The sequence below is a fragment of the Myotis myotis genome, unplaced genomic scaffold (genome assembly GCF_014108235.1).
Source record: "Myotis myotis isolate mMyoMyo1 unplaced genomic scaffold, mMyoMyo1.p scaffold_m19_p_5, whole genome shotgun sequence".
Lineage (NCBI taxonomy): Eukaryota > Metazoa > Chordata > Mammalia > Chiroptera > Vespertilionidae > Myotis > Myotis myotis.
In genome coordinates, this window is record NW_023416357.1 from 22,109,524 (window position 1) to 22,130,359 (window position 20,836).

At 36.2% G+C, this 20,836-nt stretch overlaps 1 protein-coding gene across 1 annotated transcript in view; it reads right to left on the minus strand.

The window, feature by feature from the left end:
* Nucleotides 1-1,788: 1,788 nt before the first annotated feature.
* Nucleotides 1,789-20,836, minus strand: part of CDH9 (cadherin 9) — a 93,610-nt gene continuing 74,562 nt past the window's right edge. The window contains exons 6-12 of the mRNA XM_036309358.1: nt 20,225-20,412; nt 18,780-19,033; nt 10,260-10,396; nt 9,665-9,786; nt 7,763-7,880; nt 7,412-7,663; nt 1,789-2,725 (exon numbers count right to left, since the gene is read on the minus strand). Of these exons, the coding sequence (XP_036165251.1) occupies nt 2,238-2,725; nt 7,412-7,663; nt 7,763-7,880; nt 9,665-9,786; nt 10,260-10,396; nt 18,780-19,033; nt 20,225-20,412 (1,559 nt within the window). The 3' untranslated portion in view covers nt 1,789-2,237. The remainder of the gene's footprint in view (nt 2,726-7,411; nt 7,664-7,762; nt 7,881-9,664; nt 9,787-10,259; nt 10,397-18,779; nt 19,034-20,224; nt 20,413-20,836) is intronic.

Here is a 20,836-nt window from a genome sequence, read left to right on the forward strand (position 1 = left end):
AATAATCAGTCATTTCCAGATCAAGAAAAGGGAGAACTGTGAATCTAACTTCATTATTGGATTGAAAAATGGTAGTCAAATTAATAGTTTTCAAAATGGAGTTTAAAAATTCTATCTAATATCTGGTAAAATATTATTTTATCAAAGCAATTATAGACATAAACTTGTAGATAGCTTGGTTTTCTGTAGTATGTTCAGTATTTAAAGCATGGCAAAACCAAACAGGCAAAGGATGTAACTGTCAATTTCTCCATTTCTGACTTGACATCATTTCTTCTTTATCAACCAACTATTATATATGTAGTCATTATAGACTTCCTTAGAATCTGTTTACTTATTTTCACTTATCTTTCTAGTGATTATAGAATTAAGGGATTATAAGAGGTATTAATAGATATATAATCTATTTTTTTTTCTAACTACCATGGTTCCTCTTCAAATATTTGATTCATGCTGAAAGAGCTCTAGCAGTGGGGAAAGGAATTACTTTCTTAGGTAAAAACTAAGACTTTCTAAACTAAAACTAAACACTTTCTGTTTTCTGAGACATTCTATGATTAGGAAAAAAAAAATTCTTAAATGCCCAATATGTTTTCTTCTTTGCATTAAATTAAATCTTCAGTGTGTTAGCTATTGGTCATAAAAGTATTAAAATAGTCTTAGTTTTCAAAACTTTTACTGTACAGTAATATAACAGAACACAAAAGTGCCTCTTTATGATTTAGTAGGAATATGCTTTTTAAAGGTCTTGGTAACAGACTGTTTGATGTTAAATTTCTGTATAAATTTCACCTAGGAATTATTCTGCGCATGACATTTTTCTCCTTAAAGAATAAGTAATAAAAGAAAAACAAAAGGATAATTATTTTCTCAGAAAATGAATAAGAAGTGATCTCCCTGTGAAATTTCTATCATTTTGATTAGGATTTATTCTCCAGGCCAAACCAGGGCAAGTTTTCATGTCATTCTTTCAATAATTAGAAATTATTATGCACAATTCTCCATCTCTTCCTTCTTTCCTGTGTGTGAGGATGATCTATGTTCTGTTTTCTGGACAATCCAATAATTAGTAAAATTTCATATTCCTTAAGATTTCTTGAGTTCAGTCTACATGTCACTAGGTCTTCCAAGATTTACTCAAATACAATGACTTTGCAACTTCTCAATAAAAGGATCAATTAAAAAACTTCTCTAGTTTATTGACACATACTTTAAATGTTACCCAAGTTATATTCCATGAATTGTCTAATCATGAAGAAAAAAATCAGAACTATTATCTCTCATTCTGAAAACTACTATTGATGGAGGAAGAGTGCTTCAGATATTTTTCTTCATCTACATAACAATACTGCCAGAATTACTCTGCAAATTCACTGGTTGATTCCATAGTAAAGAACTGTAGAAACAAACAAAGTTAATCATTCACAATTATATTTATATTTTATATTCCAAATGTGTCTCGTATCCTATTGATGGGTAGGTACCAGTGGCTCAATAAACAGTTGTCCATTTTTAAAAGGTCAAAATAGATTTTCACAATTTATACTAATGCTCATTCATAGTTCCAAATCACATATAATAACATAGCTAACTGCTTTTTCCCTGAGTAAACCATATTTTAGTTTTAAATATGTAAACATTTTCTATTATAAGTAAATCAGAACAGCTTCTAAGAATTACATAAAATGAAATTTATTTTTATAAATACTAGTTTATTTCATAAAAATACAAAAATATAAATATACATTTATAAAAATATGAATAAATTAACACCCATACATTCTTCAACTAAATAAATATGTCAGTAATAGTCATTCCTATTTCTTTAGGGATATGTTTTTCCATTTTAATTTACAAAGCAGTTGCACAATGATTCATTTAATAGTAAAGGTGACTTTAAGTCGGTTAAGAAAACATTTATAAAGTTATTATATCTAAGGAAAGGCACAAAAAGCCTTTATGTATTTTTGTTGATTATTGATGTGATATACTTTCCTTCATAGATTGTTAGGCAAAGAGGGTGAACTGGTTATTATATTATTACTTTAAAAAAAATCTATGTCATTCATATTCATTCACAGAAACTTACTGATTAAGCAAACCCTTACTAAGACAACACCTACGTATTGTTTGTAATTTTGATTTTTTTAAAATGTTCCTTCAAGGAAGAGAATACAGGCCACTCAATCCAGTAACACAGAGTACTTCCACTAACATGGGTCAAGTCATACAATACTCTATTCTCGGTCACTCTCATCACCCCCATACATATCGGCCAGTTTTTTAAAGCGAGGTCCCCAGTCGCTGAGGTAATCATAATCTTGGTTACAATCTGCGGTGAGCGATTCTAAAGAGCTGAGTGAGTCTGCTATGGAGTCATTCCCTTCATAGGCGTATGTAGCCAGTGAATCGTAAGGAGGCGCGCTGGGGTCTGAATCATTTTCTTTTAATCTTCGATGGATAAAATCTTGTACATCAATATTTTCCCACAGAGGCACAGTCCTCCTGATCTGAAAAATCCCTTCTGGCATTACATCCCTTCTCAGTTTACTGTCTTCTCTTGCTTCTGGGTTCCTCAACGTGCCAATATCGAAAGCTTGTGTGTCTTCTTCCCCGCCGCCTTCGTCATTGTAGGTCACGATGTTGTCCCGGACATCGTCCTTTGAAATGATCAGAGGTTCCTTTTTCCTCTGCCTCTTCAATGCAGCAAACAGCACAACTAAAACTATTTAAAGAGAGATAGAGAGAGAGAGAGAGAGAGAGAGAGAGAGAGAGAGAGAGAGAGAGAGAGAGAATGAATGAGAATATATATACAGTGAGATCCATAATTCAGATTTAAATTAAATATAGCATACTTCTGTGAATGACGTTTGTGTGGTGTGAGAAGTGCTAAGATTGGATAAAAAAAAAATAAGTATCATATTCAAATATAGGGTCTTTGGGCCAATGACGAGATACAGTGAAATGATAAAGAAGTAAATATTGTAGTTTCATTAACCTACTTTCAATATTCACTCTTCTATGGAGCCCTGATATTGAAAAAGCTTTATTCAATTACAGCTAATGCATTTAGCCAACTGTAAATGATAGTGTGTTTAAATATACTAAAAATTTAAAGCTACAGTAATTATTATGCCAAGAAAAACTGAACACCAATTTAATATTTTCTTAATAACTCAAGGGAATATATGTAAAACATTATTCATATATGCTCATATATGCAGATATGTGCATTCTATACATCTGTTACATGTCTATATAGTACATAGGTATATGTATGCATAAATATATACAGCATATACACAACATATAACAGATATACAACATATATTTACACATAAATATGGATATGCTACCGATCTCATTCCTTCCCATAGTGCATATATGTTTTTTTAGACTCCTTTATTGATCTGGTTTTGAAAGCCTGCTTAAGACCTGAAATATAACACGTTATTGTATTTTATATTTACAATATAAAATACAAACACATTTTAAGCTTATACTCATCTTACAAGATGTCTCAGATAATATCTTGTTACAGAGGACTTCCTTGACTTTCACAGCTGCAGTCAAGCTCTTTGGTGAAAATGTTAATTGTACTACTTGTAATCTCTGCGTTGTTTTTTGTTTATTACCTATATCATTAGCTATACATGTACCTATATACACCTATAGTATCAAGTTAACTGTAAATATTTCCACATGTTATACTTTCTTATTTTTTATTATATTACTTAATTTAATATATTCATTTTGTAATGAACAAATGCAAAATAAATACATTATGTAATTAAAATACATTTTAAAAACAAGAAAAAACACATTGTTTGCAACTACAAATTTTCTATTGAAAATGGACCACTTCGCTGATTTTATACATAATGAAAAATTAAGAATAACGAAAATTTCCCAAAAGCACATTTACAAATTGCCTGAAAAAATAACGAATGGGTCATTTACTTTAGGGCAGCTAAATGTTTTGTCAATACTATTCATGTGTCACTGAAAAATAAGGAAATTTTGCCTCAAAAATATTTATTTTTTTTCTCAATCTTTTTTTCAAGATTGTACAAAGGGCACTCATTTAATTTAAAGGGATCATTCTTCACATTGGCTCTTGAGGCCTTTATAACTCCTTAAAAACTTGAGCGATGCTATTGTCATATTAGCCAACACACATTCCGCAGCTCCTACTAATTGGGAGAAAGGATTTTTTAAAAATCATTAGAAGTATCTTTAGTTAACCCCCACAGAATGGGCTTTAAGTGCTCAGCTACATCTGGAATCATCTTGGAGACTGTTCAGTAAAAATGAGATATAACTGTACTCTAGTGAACTGTGCAGTAGGAAAAAAAGGTTCTTTCTAAACTTAATATTCAATGCATTAATTTATAACTTTCTACTTTTTATAAATAAAAGCACAATGATATAGTCAAATTATTTGAAAGGTTTATTAGCTAATTTAATGTTTACTGATTCTCACCAATGGTCCTTGGGACCTATTCTGAGTGTTTTGTCCTCTGCCAGGTCACAAGTATCTGCTTCTTTCCCTAGACTGAGGCTACTAAGCTGGGGTATGTGGATGGAATGCAGAGAAGCTAAGATTAGGGACAGAAAAAAAGTGTATCATTATTTTCACTAAACTATAACTGGAATTTAGCATTTCTTTCTATTATGAATTTTAGCATAATCTATAGTGATAGTAGCTGTATCTGTGACTATTAAATCAGTAGAAATCACTTATTTTATATTACATTATATTTACAGCATATCTCAAATGATCATTAGACTTGTAATACAAGGCAATATAACAATAACCAAGAACATTTTGCTGTTTTTTGTTCAATTGACAAATATATGTGTTTTGTCTTATATTTTCCATTTCTATAAATTTAAATTACTATTCTAAATAGATCTATAAACTTTACCTGACTGCCAAAGGTGTTCTTGGAACTAAAAAGATTAAAAAAATAAACAATCCTGCTCTAGGTGTTTATCCCCTACTTAGCCTTACAACATGGATATAAACTAAGAAATGCCTTTCTTCCAACTGTAACAGGGTATGTCTAAAATGCCTTTGCCCAGGCTCTATCACTGTTGCAAAGGGCAAACTCTTAACTATAGTGTAGTAGCTCTGTCCAGCTGTCTGTATACAACCTCAAAACAGCAGCAACACTGCATTGGAACTTGGATAATGAAACCTTCTGAGATTTTAGGATCTGGTTCTAACCATTTCTTATTAAAATAATAAAAAAATCACTCCACATTTAGGCAATAAGTTGGGAAGGCGAGCATAAGAGTGTGCCTTCTACTAGTATATTCCTCAGGAAAGAAAGGTGGCCAGCTTTTCAAAATGAAAGAAGTTTCATGGATTTCTGCAGAGGAAACTATGATGCAGTTTAGTTTGAGCCATATGATGACACAGAGCAGGATGGCAACCAGGGCCCTGGAGCTCAGTTTGATAATGCTGTAATATCTAAACTTACTTGGGAGGTGCTTTTATTCCCTCTCATATGCATGCATGTCTTTATGTATGTCTGTGTATTATCTACACTAATAAAATAGAAAGACGCAAATTGACTGTACCTTCGTGATGCCCACCAGCCAATCAGAAGTGAGTATGCAAATTAACCCAACAAAGCTGGTGGGTTAATTTGCATACTCAGGCAGCAAGTGGCCGGGGGCAAGGCGGGACGCTTGCATTGTCGCCATGGTGACGGCATAGGCATTCCACACCGCCCCAGCTGCTCCTGGCTTCTGGGCAGTGTGGGAAGGCGGAAAGGCAGCTCTAGGCCTGAGCAAGGGCAGAAAGGCAGGTCCGGCCAAGCGAAAGTTGGTGCCGGCAGACAGAGGGAGGAAGGCCCATTCTTGCACAAATCTTTGTGAATTAGGCCTCTAGTATTAACATAAGAATAAAAAAAATCAAGTTTGAAATATACATGGTTCCACATTCTTAACTAGGGAAGTAGAACTATCTGAACAAATAAAACAACATGAAAAGCATAAAAGTAGCACTTTGCTCAAAGGGTAAGCCAACATGTCCTCTCCATGGGGGATACAAAAAATATTTTACAGAAGAGCTGAACTATCTAGCAGCAGGTGGAGATGCAAAGGCTGATAGAGATGGTAGTAGTGTGTATGTTCTAGCACCCTGAGAAACTGTTTTTCTAAATAGTTGGATCATTTTAACTGAAAAATAATGGTTTCCCTTCACTTTCATCAATCCCCCACTGAAGTCCTGCAAGGATATCTGGCCAAAGGGATTTCATCCAGATAGTTTGAAAGGATTTGCAATGAAAAGGAGCCAGCACATATGGGCACTGGAACATAAATTTGGCTAGCTATCCTGCCCTAAGCACAAGCATTTTGGATGAATATTTGTTGGAAACAATTTTGGGGTAATGTTTTACAGTGGAACAACTGTTTAATTGAATTAAATCGTTGTCCTGTTAGGGCATGCTCAAATAAAACATTTGATATTGGAAGTATGACTTTATTTAGAAAACTTTGCAGGACTAGATATTCCATAGTGATATTTTTAAAAATGAACATAAGCTTTTAAGTTGGTGTATTTCACCAACATGTAATACATTTTTTGGAAAAAAATAATTATCTTATTGTGACAACTTAAATACCTTTGCTGTCTGATATGCATAACTTAGTATTTGTTAGTAATGCTATTCGTAAAGGCACTCTTTGGTTCTAACCATTTGTAATAGTTAGAAAGGAGAATTCGGAATTCAAATAATCTGGCTTTTTAATGGTGGTTTAAACGCTTTCTAAATGAATGACTTTGTATAAGTGATTTAACCTTTCTGTAGAAGAATACAAGTATTTATTTTACAGAGTTGATGTAACAATTTAATCCATTGGTTCTCAACCTTCCTAATGCCACGACCCTTCAATACAGTTCCTCATGTTGTGGTGACCCCCAATTTCATTGTTACAAATTGAACATAATTAAAGCATAGTGATTAATCACAAAAACAATGTCATTATATATATATATATATATATGTGTGTGTGTTTTCCAATGGTTTTAGGCAACCCCTGTGAAAAAGTTGTTTGACCCCCCAAAGGGGTCGCGACCCACAGGTTGAGAACCACTGATTTAATCAATTCTTATATTAAAACTCATTAGGACACTGACTCTGTTTAGCACTAAACAGTATAAGATAAAAGAACCAATAAATATAATATACCATTAGCTATTTTATCCGTGTTTTTTGATCTCTAGAAAGCTAGACCTATCCCCACAGACACTCCTTTTCTTTTCTACTTGAAAGGACAATTAAAGAAAAAATTAAAATATTCAATCTTCAGCTATAGAGAAGAGTGCGTCTCAGGGCAGGCTCACTGGGCAATGAGGAGAGAGCTGTGGGAGTTGGATAGCCTGGGGGTGCAGCTTTACCGAGCAGTATGATGACACAGAGCAGGATGGCAACCAGGGCGCCGGTGCTCAGGCCCGCGGCCAGGACCAAGGCCTGCGCGCTGCACGACTGCATGTTTCCTTGCTGGTCACAGGCGCACACGCGGATGGTGAGTGTGCCGGTGCTGCTTTGAATCGGATAATCGTTGTCAAAGATTAAAATGGGGAGTAGGTAGGTGCTCATTTTGTGGCGGCTGTACCCATCTTTTCGAGTCATGATCCCTGCTGTGTTATCTGCGGGGGAGAAAAAGGTGCAGAGAAAATAAGCCAGATCAGTTTTTAATTTTGCATCTTCAGGTCTCATAATGTTCTGTTTTCAAAAGCGCTCTGTACCTTTGTTATCGACAATGGTGAAGTTTGGATTGAGGGGAAACTCTGGCACTGGTTCAAAGAAGAATTTGTGGCCTCGGGGAGGATCATCTTTGTCCATGACGCTGACAGTCTGAATTAACTACAACAAAAGGCATTAAAATAAAGCCCAACAAAAAGCAACTCTTGTTATTACGGGGCATTTTTAAATAAGTGTTTGTGCTTTAAATATATCACTGAAATTAAAGAAACAAAAAAAAATATACAATCTTCAGAAAATTATGCCAAGGTTTTTCTATGGTTCTCATGCAGCTGATTCAGTTAAGAATAAAAAGTCTCCATCAAGTATTCGTTAACAGGGTATCTCTAGGCATTGTTGTCTGATTCCTGGCCAGTGCAGTGCCCAATCTTAAAGAAAAATGTCATCAGTCCAACTCAATCCTCTTTGAACATTTTTAGAAAGCACCAGTCTCTTTTGTTATTAATTGGTTACCAATCTGTCGTCTACACTACATAATGGTGGTTTCAAAGGAAGAGAACAGATGCATTGAAAAAAAAAAAAAGTAAGTGCTTAGTATAACCACCTTCTATAGACTAAAAACACTATTAATATAGTTTTGGAAAATGAGCAATAGGTCATATAATATCAGAAGTCAAAACATTTTAAAGCTATGGGGCACCATCACTATAATCCTACTGCCTATTTTATTCAAATTATTTAGCTTTCTTTTTTTAAGTATTCTTTTTTTTATTATTAATGTCTAAAGTTTTACATATGTCTCCTTTTTCCCCAATTGACCCACTCCCCCATCCCTTCCCAGCCTGGGTAAGCCCCCACCGCCCCAGTGTCTGTGTCCATTGGTTATGCTGATATACACGCATATAAGTCCTTTGGTTGCTCTCTAACCCCCCTTCCCTACCATTTGTCTCTAGATCAATCTATTCTAATTAATCAACGATTATATTTAGCTTTCTTTTAATGGTATTTGAAAAGTTTAAAAAGATATAATACAAATAAATAATTCCAAAGTTCTGTAAAATCAGTGTCAAAGTGGAGAAAGTACAGAACTTCTTAGCTATGCTCCCTGTAAGTCAGGGCTGTGCTGGAGTGAATGATTGGAGCACCAAAGGACAGATTGGGCACAGAAGTTCCACTGAGCACTGTATGGTGGAAAAGTCACTAAGCTACACATCGGGGTGCCTGTTTTTCCAGTACTGGGCATGCCATCTGTGCGATTTGAAATCGCAGTCATTTAATTATTCTTACTTTCAAATATCTCCTCTACAAAAACAAACAGTTGTGCAACCTCCAGGTAACATCCTATTCTAGGTACTCACTAATCCAATAGTTTTCCTCTATACTTTGATGTTAACCATAATTTCTTTCGTTTTGACAGAATGACATGTAGCCTTATGTATTTTTTATGTAATGGTTCTCAAAGTGCATGATTATTAATACAAACTGAACCCAATGTTTCTCTTTAGTAGACTAGAGCATTACACAGAAAAAACGTACATAAGTCTTAATATTCTTGCTCAATATCCGGTTTCAGAACAGCTGAACACTATTTAAAATTTAGTAATATTTTTAATCGTAAGCAACATTGGTCCTTTGATTATATGACTCTGAGATTTTGAAATTAGATGGACCATTGTTTAAGCATATTTTAAGAGAGAATACATATCAATAGCTTAAATATATTACATTTTCTTATTTTAGCATGGAATCCATATTAAAAACAATTTTAAGAGTCATCTTTTTCAGATCACTGTGACATTTTTGGTAAAAGGAGATAAAAATGTGACAAGAAGGGCTGACAATAGATTGCATGAAAAAAAACCCACAAACTTGTGCAAGTAATGCAAAGTCATCTGCTTTTTTGAAGAGGAAACAGTATTTTTAAAGTTTATAACAACTTTGTTTACCTGCCCAGGTTTTGCATTTTCACAAACAAATGTTTCATAGTACATGGCAAATTCCGGAGCATGGTCATTTATATCTAGAATTCTGATGAAGACAGGAACATGGCTACTTTGTTTTGAGTTATCTGCAACAAGAACATATATAAGATTTCAGTCTCATTCACAGAGAACCGGTGATACCACTCTCACTATTTGTAACTTAGCAACAGATCTTTTCTGTGGTGTTCACTACTTGATTGGACTGCTGATGGATATCTCAGCTTTCTTACATGGTCCAGATGGAAAATATGATAAAATAGGAGAATATGATTGATAATAAGCCATTATTTGTAAGAGGTCATTTTCTTAGACTGTTTATTTTATGAGGTTAGATTATATTTCTATCTTGTAGTAAGGTATGTATGCAGAAAATCAAGTTTAAAATAGATGAATATTTGATAATCATTAAAGCAATTATAAAATCCAGGCATTCTAAATCATTCTCTAAGAAATTTCTAATGATGAAATCATTTCCCTCAAGAAAAATAGTTTATTTAATGCCATTATTTTACTACTTTGGTGAAAATACTGTGTTAAATTGGATGCATGCTCAACTCACTTATTTCTGTGGCTATAATGGTGATGTTGTGCCATGGAGATGATTCCCGGTCAAGGGGTTTTAATGTGAAAATAGAGCCGTTTTCTGGGTGGATACTGAAAATCCGGTCCATATCAGTGTGCCGATCAACAGAGTATCTGAAAGAAAAGCGACTCATGAATCCAAGCATTGTTTGAAGATGATTAGTTCATCTAATATTTCTTAAAGTTAGAGGCAATTAACAAAATGTTCTGATCAAGACATGGTCAGTGCAATGCTGAGAGCTGTTTTGAATTTTTATTTTAAAAAGTAACTGTCATTTAGACAAAAACAGATCCAGAACAGAGAAGCATTGATCAGATGCTCAAACCTCAGAGGGAAAGTAGGGGAGGGTGGGGATAAGGGGGAGAGATCAACCAAAGGACTTGTAAGCATGCATATAAGCATAACCAATGGATGCAGACAACAGGGGATGAGAGTGAGGGTAAGGGCAGGAATGGGGGGTGGGGGGGATAAGGACACATTTGTAGTACCTTATTAAAGGGAATATATTTTAAAAAGTAACTGCCATTTAGACTATATATCTACACTAATGAAAGGCAAACATGCAAATTGACCGTACCTTCGCTATGCCTTAAGCCACGGCCACCAGCCAATCAGAGTGACTATATGCAAATTAACCCAACCAAGATGGCGGCTGGCAGTCACGGAGCTGGAGCAAGCAGGAGGCGTGGTTGCCCCAATGATGGAGGAAGCCAAGCTTCCTGGCTGGCTCTGAGCTCCACTCAAAGCAACAAAGTTTCACTTATAGAAGGTAAATAAACCCTAGATACCTGCTTTCAGCTGCCTGCTTCCCTCCTGCCTGCCCTGGCCGGCTCTGAGCTCCTCTCAAGGCTACAAAGTTTCAATTATAGAAGGTAAATAAATCCCAGAAGAAAAAAGAAAAAAAGGAGAGGCTGGGAGCTTCCATCGCCGGGGGGCTTGGCCAGCCTGATAACGGCCCTCAGCTCCTCACCCAGACTGGCCAGGCATCCCAGTGGGGACCACCACACTGAAGGGGGTGTGACCAGCTTGAAAACACCCATCAGCCCCTCACCCAGGCTGGCCAGGCACCCCAGCGGGACCCCTGCCCTGATCCGGGACACCCGTCAGGGCAAACCAGCCGGTCCCCACCCATGCACCAGGCCTCTATCGTATATAATAAAAGGGTAATATGCAAACTGACCCTAAGAGCAGAACAACTGGTAATGACTGGTCACTATGACACACACTGACCACCAGGGGGCAGACGCTCAATGCAGGAGCAGCCCCCTGGTGGTCAGTGCACTCCCACAGGGTTAGCTCTGCTCAGCCACAAGCCAGGCTGATGGCTGCCAGTACAGCGGTGGTGGTGGGAGCCTCTCCCGCCTCCTCAGCAGCGCTAAGGATGTCTGACTGCAGTTTAGGCCTGCTCCCCGCTGGCAAGTGGACATCCCCCGAGGGCTGCCAGGCTGCCAGAAGAATGTCTGACTGCCAACTGGGGCCGATCCCCCAGGGAGCGGGCCTAAGCCAGCAGATGGACATCCTCCAAGGGGTCCCAGACTGCAAGAGGCCATAGGCTGGGCTGAGGGGCCCCCCTGCCCCCGAGTGCACAAATTTTTGTGCAACGTGCCTCTAGTATGTATATAAAAGGCTAATATGCTAAGTGTCCCTCCCACTGTCCAACCAGTCACTATGACACACACTGACCACCAGGAGGCAAACACTCAACACAGGAGCTGCTGAGCTACAGTGACTTGGCAGTGTCGGTTCTTGGGTGACGCACACCGAAACCAGAGAGGAGGGAGCCCAGTTCCTCATGGGGCAATGTGATTCCACCTTCGGCCATGAGTTATGTTGTTATGTTGTTGCTGCTGAACTGTTGGCCCAGAATCTGGTTTACTGGATACTTGCATTTGTGTTCCACTCCCTATATGACAGAAAATTTGCAGAGTGCCCTCTTGCACTCTGGGACCCCTCAAGGGATGTCGGAGAGCTAGCTTCTGGCTGATCCCCCACAAGGTAGGCCAATAAAGGACCCCACCTGCTGTAGGGACTCCAGCTCACTCTGCAGACACCAGGGAGGGACCATGGGAGGTTGGCTCCAGGGTGTGTCTGGCCCTTCTTGCTCAGTCCCATCCCACTGGCCACCTTCTAATTAATTTCCTTTCAATGTGCATGAATCGTTCACTGAGTCACTAGTATGATATCTTTGGCTGTTTCCATTATTACAATTCTATGATTATGTGTACTTTGTTAATTATTTATACTTAGGAACCCTTGTGGCAGCTTTTAGTAAGTTTTTAATTGCACTTGATTTACTTGTTATAGTATAGACCAGCCATGGGCAAACTACGGCCCGTTTGAAATGAATAAAACTTAAAAAAAAAAAAGACCGTACCCTTTTATCTAATGATGTTTACTTTGAATTTATATTAGTTCACACAAACACTCCATCCATGCTTTTGTTCCGGCCCTCCAGTTCAGTTCAAGAACCCATTGTGGCCGGTGAGTCAAAAAGTTTGCCCACCCCTGGTATACACCCATGCAATACTTGAGAAATACTAAGCAGTTATATTAAACTTGAGAGAGTCAATTGCATTAGATAAACAGGAATTATGTTTAAGAGAACACATAAGAACATGTGTTCACAGAGTCCTTATGAGCATAAATGAATGTGGAGAGGCTGTTGTAAAAACATTGCTTTTGAATGACTATTCAAAGAATAGAGCTGAATTGAATATCTTCCTCCAATCTGTCTATCTAATCTATTCCAAATGAAAAGGAGATGACATTATCACAGAGTTCTATGAATATTTCTCATTAGTCTAGATATGAAAGATGTCACTATGAAACTTGTATCATTCAATGGTTGGCAAAATAATGTCACTCCCTAAATGATGTCCATCTCCTTATCACTGGAACCTATGATTATGATACCTTACATGGTAAAAGTTACTTTGAAGATGTGATTAAGGTTTAAAAAAATTCCCTTAGCTGGTTTGGCTCAGTGGATAGAGTGTCGGCCTGTGGACTGAAGAGTCCTGGGTTCAATTCTGGTCAAGGGCACATGTCTGGGTTGCGGGCTTGATCCCCAGTAAGGGTTGTGCAGGAGGCAGTCGATCAATGATTCTCTCTCATTATTGATGTTTCTATATCTCTATCCCTCTCCCTTCCTCTCTGAAAGCAATAAAAATATATTTAAAAAATGAGATAGATATTATCCTTGATTATCTAAATGAGCCTAAACTAATCACATTAACCCTTAAAAAATAGAAGAAAGCAGAAAAGTAGAATGTTAACTAATATCTACACTAATAAAAGAGAAAATGCAAATTGACCATACATCCGTGACACCCACCAGCCAATCAGAAGTGAGTATGCGAATTAACCCAACAAAGATGGTGGCAGCCCTGTCCCCTAGCAGTTCTGGGCCTCTGGGCAGCACACATACAGGAGTGGAGGAGTGGCCAGGCTGGGAGGGACTTCTCCTATGAGGGAGAGGGCAGGGGGCGGAGGGAGTTACAGTAGTGGCACTCTTATCACAGCAAAGGCTGAAGGCTCCACACACAGCAAAGACTGAAGGCTCTGGCTGCAGTGAATACTCTGGCTGGAGCGAAGACAGAAGGTGATGGCCAGAGGGAAGGCCTGGGTACTGGGTGACTGTGGAAAACCGGTGCCTCCAACCAGGGGAAGGAAGGCCTATTGCACAAATCTTTATGCAATGGGCCTCTAATATTTATATATAAATCACATGGGAATCTTGCCAAAAACAAATTCTCATTCAGCAGGTCAAGTGTGGGAGCTAGGATTCTAACAAACGTAGATGAATCTCATGTGGCTTATCCATGGACAAGGTTTGTATAGCACGGTGACATACCACGGTATAAACAGGATAGAATAAAGAGCAAACACTTACAGACAACTAACAGACTAATGAGCATCTGGTGTTCTCTTCATTTTTCTTGGTATCTATTAAAAGCACTTAACACATGAACTCCTTTTTAGTCTGGTGAATTATGGAATTATAGTTCCCATTATAAATCTCTAATCTATTTACTATCAGGCATTAACTTTAACAAACATAAGTAATATATATTTAGGTTTCTAAACATTGGAAATTTTTAAACATTGGATGAAGATAATGATATGTGTTTTTGTTTGTTTGTTTGGGTTGCTTTAATAAAGAACATGCAACTTAATGTATTAGTAGATGAATTATGCTGAATTTAAGGCATATGTTAGTAAACTCAGATTTCAAAAATGATTTAAGAAATTGAACATAGTACATATTGGTGCTTGCCTAATTTTTTTCCACTAAAATTTGTAAATGATTTATTCAGACTAACAAATATTGCTTCAAAGTGAGTTCTTTCTGTACCTCAGTCCCAAAATGTGGAATCAGGTCAATCACCTTCTTGTCATTCTTCTAATGAAACAGTGGCATGAAAATGATAGTATTCCCACAAGTTTTCAACAATCACAATTGTAATTTTCCAACATAATTATTATAAAAATATTTGGGGATGTTTAAAAAACTCATTTGACATATGGTAACTGCACAAGAGTGGCTGTAATTCTGAGGTGGAAAATCCTAGGTAGAGGATAATCAGAAATCTAGATATAATAATGAATATATAAAATGCATAATTATATATATATATTCCTAAAAGCAAAAGCTCTATTAGTTTTAACCAAGATTTCTTTGTCAGACAGGAATCTGAGATAGGTCTTATTTGTATGATTTCTATTAATGTACTAAAATTGAGGGTGACAGTCATATAATTTTAATCTGTTTCTTAATAGTGCTAAAATGAAATCAGATATAGTGTTTATTTCTAGTTGTCAACCCATTTACAATTTAGTTCCTAATTTGGGCTGAGAAAATCACTGAAACGTTAAAAAATGGCTTACTAGTATTTTCCTTAATTCTGCTTATGAATAAAACAATCTGGAATGAAAACAAAGACAGCAAAGTTAAACAACATAGTCACATCTACTAATATGCATTGAATGGAACTCAATGCATAATATTCACCTACATATATTTATCTCCATTATTGGAAAGGTCAATAGTTAAAGATTATCTGCTTATAGCTGAATAGATCTTGGATTTCTTCCTACTGTTCACAATGAATATCAAAGAGGAAAATAAAAATCCCTTTGTGCCCACTGCTACTTGCCCTAGACTAGAGATTATTATGACAGTTTCTATGACTGAGGAATAGCTAACTGTTCTAACATACAAATCTAGCTTTGACACACTTGGAGCTTATGTGGAATCAAAATAGTTTGGAATTTCAGCTGATCTACTTTTAGGTTCAAACTTGAAAAGTACTGTTTTCAAGTTAATTCATGAAGGATTTAGAAATAGCTCAGTTTAACATTAATGCTGCAAACTTTCAGGTCTATATTCAGAATTTGTCCCAGTGCAAATAATGTCCCGCAGTTTTTCAAAGCCCAGGGATATGTTTTCTCTTCTTTAGCATCCAATATTTTATATTCTATTTTCAACACTGAATAGGCTATTCTGGTGTACCTATTAAAAATAAATGCACCAGATTACAACAAATGACCAGAAAGAACTGATAAATGTCTTCTACCTAGGAACAAAGCAATCTCTGTGTTCCAGCAGATTGCTTATTAAAACAACATTTTATTGATCTCCTTACATTGAATTTGAACAATAATTTTAAAAAATATTATTGGCATAATTTTTTAATGAATATCTTCTGCAGGGACAGGATCCAATCATAAAGGCTGAGAATAGCAAGTAAAAAGATTACAAGAGAACTGAGCTTGCAAAAGCTGAAATCTGGCTTAGTTGGTTGCTCTTTGTTATGTTGTATTGCTTTCTGTTTGTTTTGTATGTTCTACCATTGACAAGCACACTTCAGATCCCTATATTTACATCTAATATGAAAAAGTAAATTAGATTACAGACACCAGAACAAATTGATAATATGAAGAAATATGTCAAAGATAGCATTCGTTTTTCTTTACTGAATTCCAGGCACATCAATGACCAACTGTCAATACAATTAGGCTGTGGCTCTGCTCTCTCCTTCCCAGCTACTGCTTTTCAGAAATATGTTTTATGGTTATGAATTTGAACAAATAGTTTAAATCTTTGAACAAATGTTTTATATGTTTTAACAAATAGTTTAAATTTTTTTCAGATATTAGTGACATATTCTAATTATTATTATTTTAATCTGCATAATAAAATCAGCAAGTACTAGGGAGACACATATATATGAGTGCACTTCTTCACTTATTTTAGCTTATGGCGGAGTCATGTAGTTTTTTATTGAGGCATAACTAATTTATCATTACAAGTTTGTTTTGGACTTACTCTCAATTTGACTTCAGTAAAAACAAAAAGAGTTCTTCAAAAATTCATTGAACTTTAAATACGTTCAGCATCAAATAGGTGTGAAATGAGACGTGTTTTTTTCAGAACCTGTAAAGCTATAATCAACCCTATAACTTGGGAATCCATGATTACTAATGAGGTGAAGCAGAGCTAACAACAGCTGTTAATTGTACCCATAATCACATGTTGCAAGTGGCAGATGTATTTCAGAAAATATGTTTGATGAACAGATTTACTGGTGGGTGAGAATTAGTTCCCAAGCTTTCCCTGGAAAATGGTTCTTCATGATGCTTATAGCCTATTTCTGCTCTGGGGATCAGTCATCCTCCTAAATGCTTGGGATGACAATGTTGCCTCCTTTTATTGCTGCATTTTCACACTATGATTGGATCTCTAAAGCATTTATTTCATACATTTCTATGCTAACAGAAAGCAACCTATATGGTGTATTTCCAGGATGGCTTTATACATTGGTAGACTTAGTAGCATAATTTTAGGAACATGATTTTAGATTAATTTGTTCTCAATATTTTTCTTCTGTCATAATTCTTTAGATTTTACAAGTAAAATTGCTATTCATTTTTTTTCAAGAGTTGATACCACATAAAAAGCAAATGTTTCCGGGATAGCTATGAACTTAAAAATTTATCAGCCACTTTTATATACTGTGAAGCAAGGTTGCAAATTTCACTATTAGTTTTTGACCCAGAAATTTTACTCCTAAAAAATGTGTCGTCATGATGTCAGATATAGGGCAGAATATGTGTGTGTGTGTGTGTGTGTGTGTGTGTGTGTGTGTGTGTGTATCCAAACAAGCTAAATTTTTATTAATGATGTATCACCTACATGACAATATGTCAGTTTTGCTAAGTGAAAGAAGTTACACAAAAGAGAATAAGTACTGCATGATTTCATTTGCATAAACTCAAGAAAATCTAATTTAGACAGATCAATATTGACAGAAAGCAGATTAGTGTTTGTCTGGGGCCTGGGTTGGGTTCCAAGAAGTTTGAGAGGAAGGTATTGCAAAGGAACATGAGGAAAGGATAAGATACGTGTACATTATACTGATTTGGGTGATGTGTTAATGATGTATTAAAATCTCAGAGTTTACTGAATCAGACAGTTTATAATTGTGCAGTTCTTTCTTGGTCAATACTATCTCAATACATATGTTTAAAGAGAAGAATAAAAATAGAGCTATAATTTTCTAAGCAAACATGTTTATAGTGTGAACTCATATAATTCCATATTGTGGGCAATGGGAAAAAGCAAAGAGAAATGAGACCAAATTCTGTGGGATAAAAGCCATGTTTTGAAAGTAGTGGGTGGGACATCAGAGGAAGGTGGCCTGAGAGATCCCTGTGGTCTCTCCCCTTGAAGTCTCAACAATCTGAACTGCTGTCACTGAACACATGGTTTCCTGATCAATGCACAAACATGCCCGAGAAATCTGTGAGTTGAAACATCTACAAGTGAGCAAAGGGAAACAAACTGGGGGGGTGAGAAGGGAGAAAAGCTGAGCTAAGCCATGGATGCAGCCCTATAGCCTAAAGCTCCCAGCGGGGCTCAGCCAGAAGGGGAGGAATCAGGGTGTAGGGGCACTGCCCTCAGTGTGGAGGAGCAAGGAGATTCAGTGGGCATTCCTGCAGGAGTGGGCAGTACAAACTGGTTGAGTGTTTTCAAAAGAAAGCTTTTCAACATTTTCAAGATATCTTTTAAGAACATTTCTAGAACATTCTTTAAATTTATTTGTTTAGATCACTTATTATTTGAACCATCACTTAGCCAAGAGGGACAATGAGATATAATCACAACAGCCAAGGGATTAAAAATCACAGACTCTGAAGACTAACAGCCCAATTTTCAAACCTTGTTTGGCCACTGACTGATTTAGCAAGTTATTTAGACGTTCAGTGCCTTCATCTTACCATCTTCAGAAAGGTATAATAATAGGACCTACCCTATAGAATGATGAGTCAAACTAAATAATATTTGCAGAGCACTTAGAAGACAGCCCAGTTAAGAGTCTGTGCTATGAAAATGTTTGCAATTGGTCATGTATTGTACAATGTAATTTTTTTCACACAGCTTGTAAATGGTAAGATTATTTTTCTGCAAACTTTACATTTTCTCAAAATACTTACTGTATGAAATTGTTTGTGGCATCTGGGTCATATGCCATAACTTGCCCAATGATGCTGCCCTCCTTTACATCTTCATCGACCTCTATTAAGTAAGAAATTTTACTGAACACAGGAGGCTCATCTATATCTTCCACGGATATTTTGACCACAGCTGTGTCTTTGAAAGGTCCCAGGTGTAGGAATCGTGGATCTGGGTGTGTGTTACTTGCATCCACTCTTAAAGTGTACAGCATTTTGTCTTCAAAATCTAAATTCTGAAGTTAAATAAAATAAGAAAAATTAGTATAGCATAGCAGGCATAACAATGGAAGGAAAATTCAATATTTAATAACTAGCTCTCTTAATGGAACCAGTAATTCTGGTTAAATAACTTCCCCAATTATTGCTTCATAGATCTATCAAATAAGTCAGTAAATATGGTTAAACTTTACACAATATTTATAGCATATAACTAAATATTATCATATACACATTAGTACTGATTTCCTATTAGTAATACATTTCACATTTTGGTGGTCACAGGTTTGTTACCTCATGGATATATAGGTTATTTATTATTTTTATTACTATTATTATTATTACTAAATTTATACAAAGTTAAAACTAGAGGGAAGCCCTAGCGGGTTTGGCTCACTGGACAGAGTGTCGGCCTGGGGACTGAAGGGTCCCAGGTTTGATTCCAGTCAAGGGGGTGTGCAGGAGGCAGCTGATCGATGCTTCTCTCTCATCGATGTTTCTAACTCTCTATCCCTCTCCCTTCCTCTCTGTAAAAATCAATAAAATATATATATTTTAAAAAAACTAGAGGGGAAAATTAGAGATTTTTCAAACTATTCATATGTCACTTCCTTAGGTCCTACATTTCTAAAACTGGTATTATGAAAAGAAAAAATATCATTCATCTGAACATGGTGGAAAGCAAGAGGTAAATTAAAGCAAGCGATTGAGGCAATAGAAAATAATCAATATTATCAATATTTAGCTGGATTATCCCATGTAAACTTCATAATCTTCTCACACACTGCATTAAAAATCAAGAAATCCAACAAAAAACACATAGCATCTTCAGGCCTCATCACCTTGAATAGAACATCACATTTCACAATTTAAATATGCTAAAAAGTGCTTGAAATAAAGCGAGGGCTGCGTGCCTACTTTGCATGCCATGGAGAACCATGAAATAGTGCTTCAGAGGTTAGCTGACCCTGGTTTGATTGTTGCCTTTATAAGCACAAGCAGCCAAGTTTTTATATCAGTTTTTAAGTGTCAATGATGAAGGCGCTTAACTTACTTGAAGTATAATCACAAGCATCCCCGCTTACAAGAAGGATAGACAGCATGTAAAGGATGGAAAAATAAATCCTAGGCCTTTTTCTTCCCTGAACTGAAAAGCAAAAATCAACCATACAGCGCTCAATGATAAAATGAAGACAGCGAGAAGAAACCTGTTTGACAGTTATAATCCCTTCCTGTGTATCCTTGTCAGTGATGACATCGAACATGTCAGCTCCGTCTCCTTCAGCAATGCTGTATTCCATCTCAGCATTTTCCCCCACATCGGGGTCATTGGCTTTTATCCTTCCAAGATGTGTTCCGAGAGGGACAGACTCGGGGGAATTAAATTGATACGTACCTGAAAATTAAATCAGAGCTCTTGACATTTCATCTCTCGATAACAAAAATCCTTTATTTCCTTTGCCTTTTTCACTTAAATAAATTAATTTTAAATTGGGAGAGTTTTTCATCATATTGAGTTGTAAGCTGTCAAAAATTATAGATTTATTAAGTTGGAAACATAATTTATAAAGGCAGAACACTCTCATTTTGTAATTGAGAAATATAAGTTCCAGAAAGATTAAGTGAATGTCCCAAGGTCATTCAGATAATTGATGGCAGGCCTAATATCAGAATCCAGAACTCTGACTTAGGGCAAGAACCAAATAAATCTTTTAAATAATTTAATAAACATAAAAATGTGTAATGAAGATGTTGAAAGCGCTAGATAAGCAGTGCATATTAGGTTCCTTGCCCTCTTATGCATTTATTTTTATATTCTA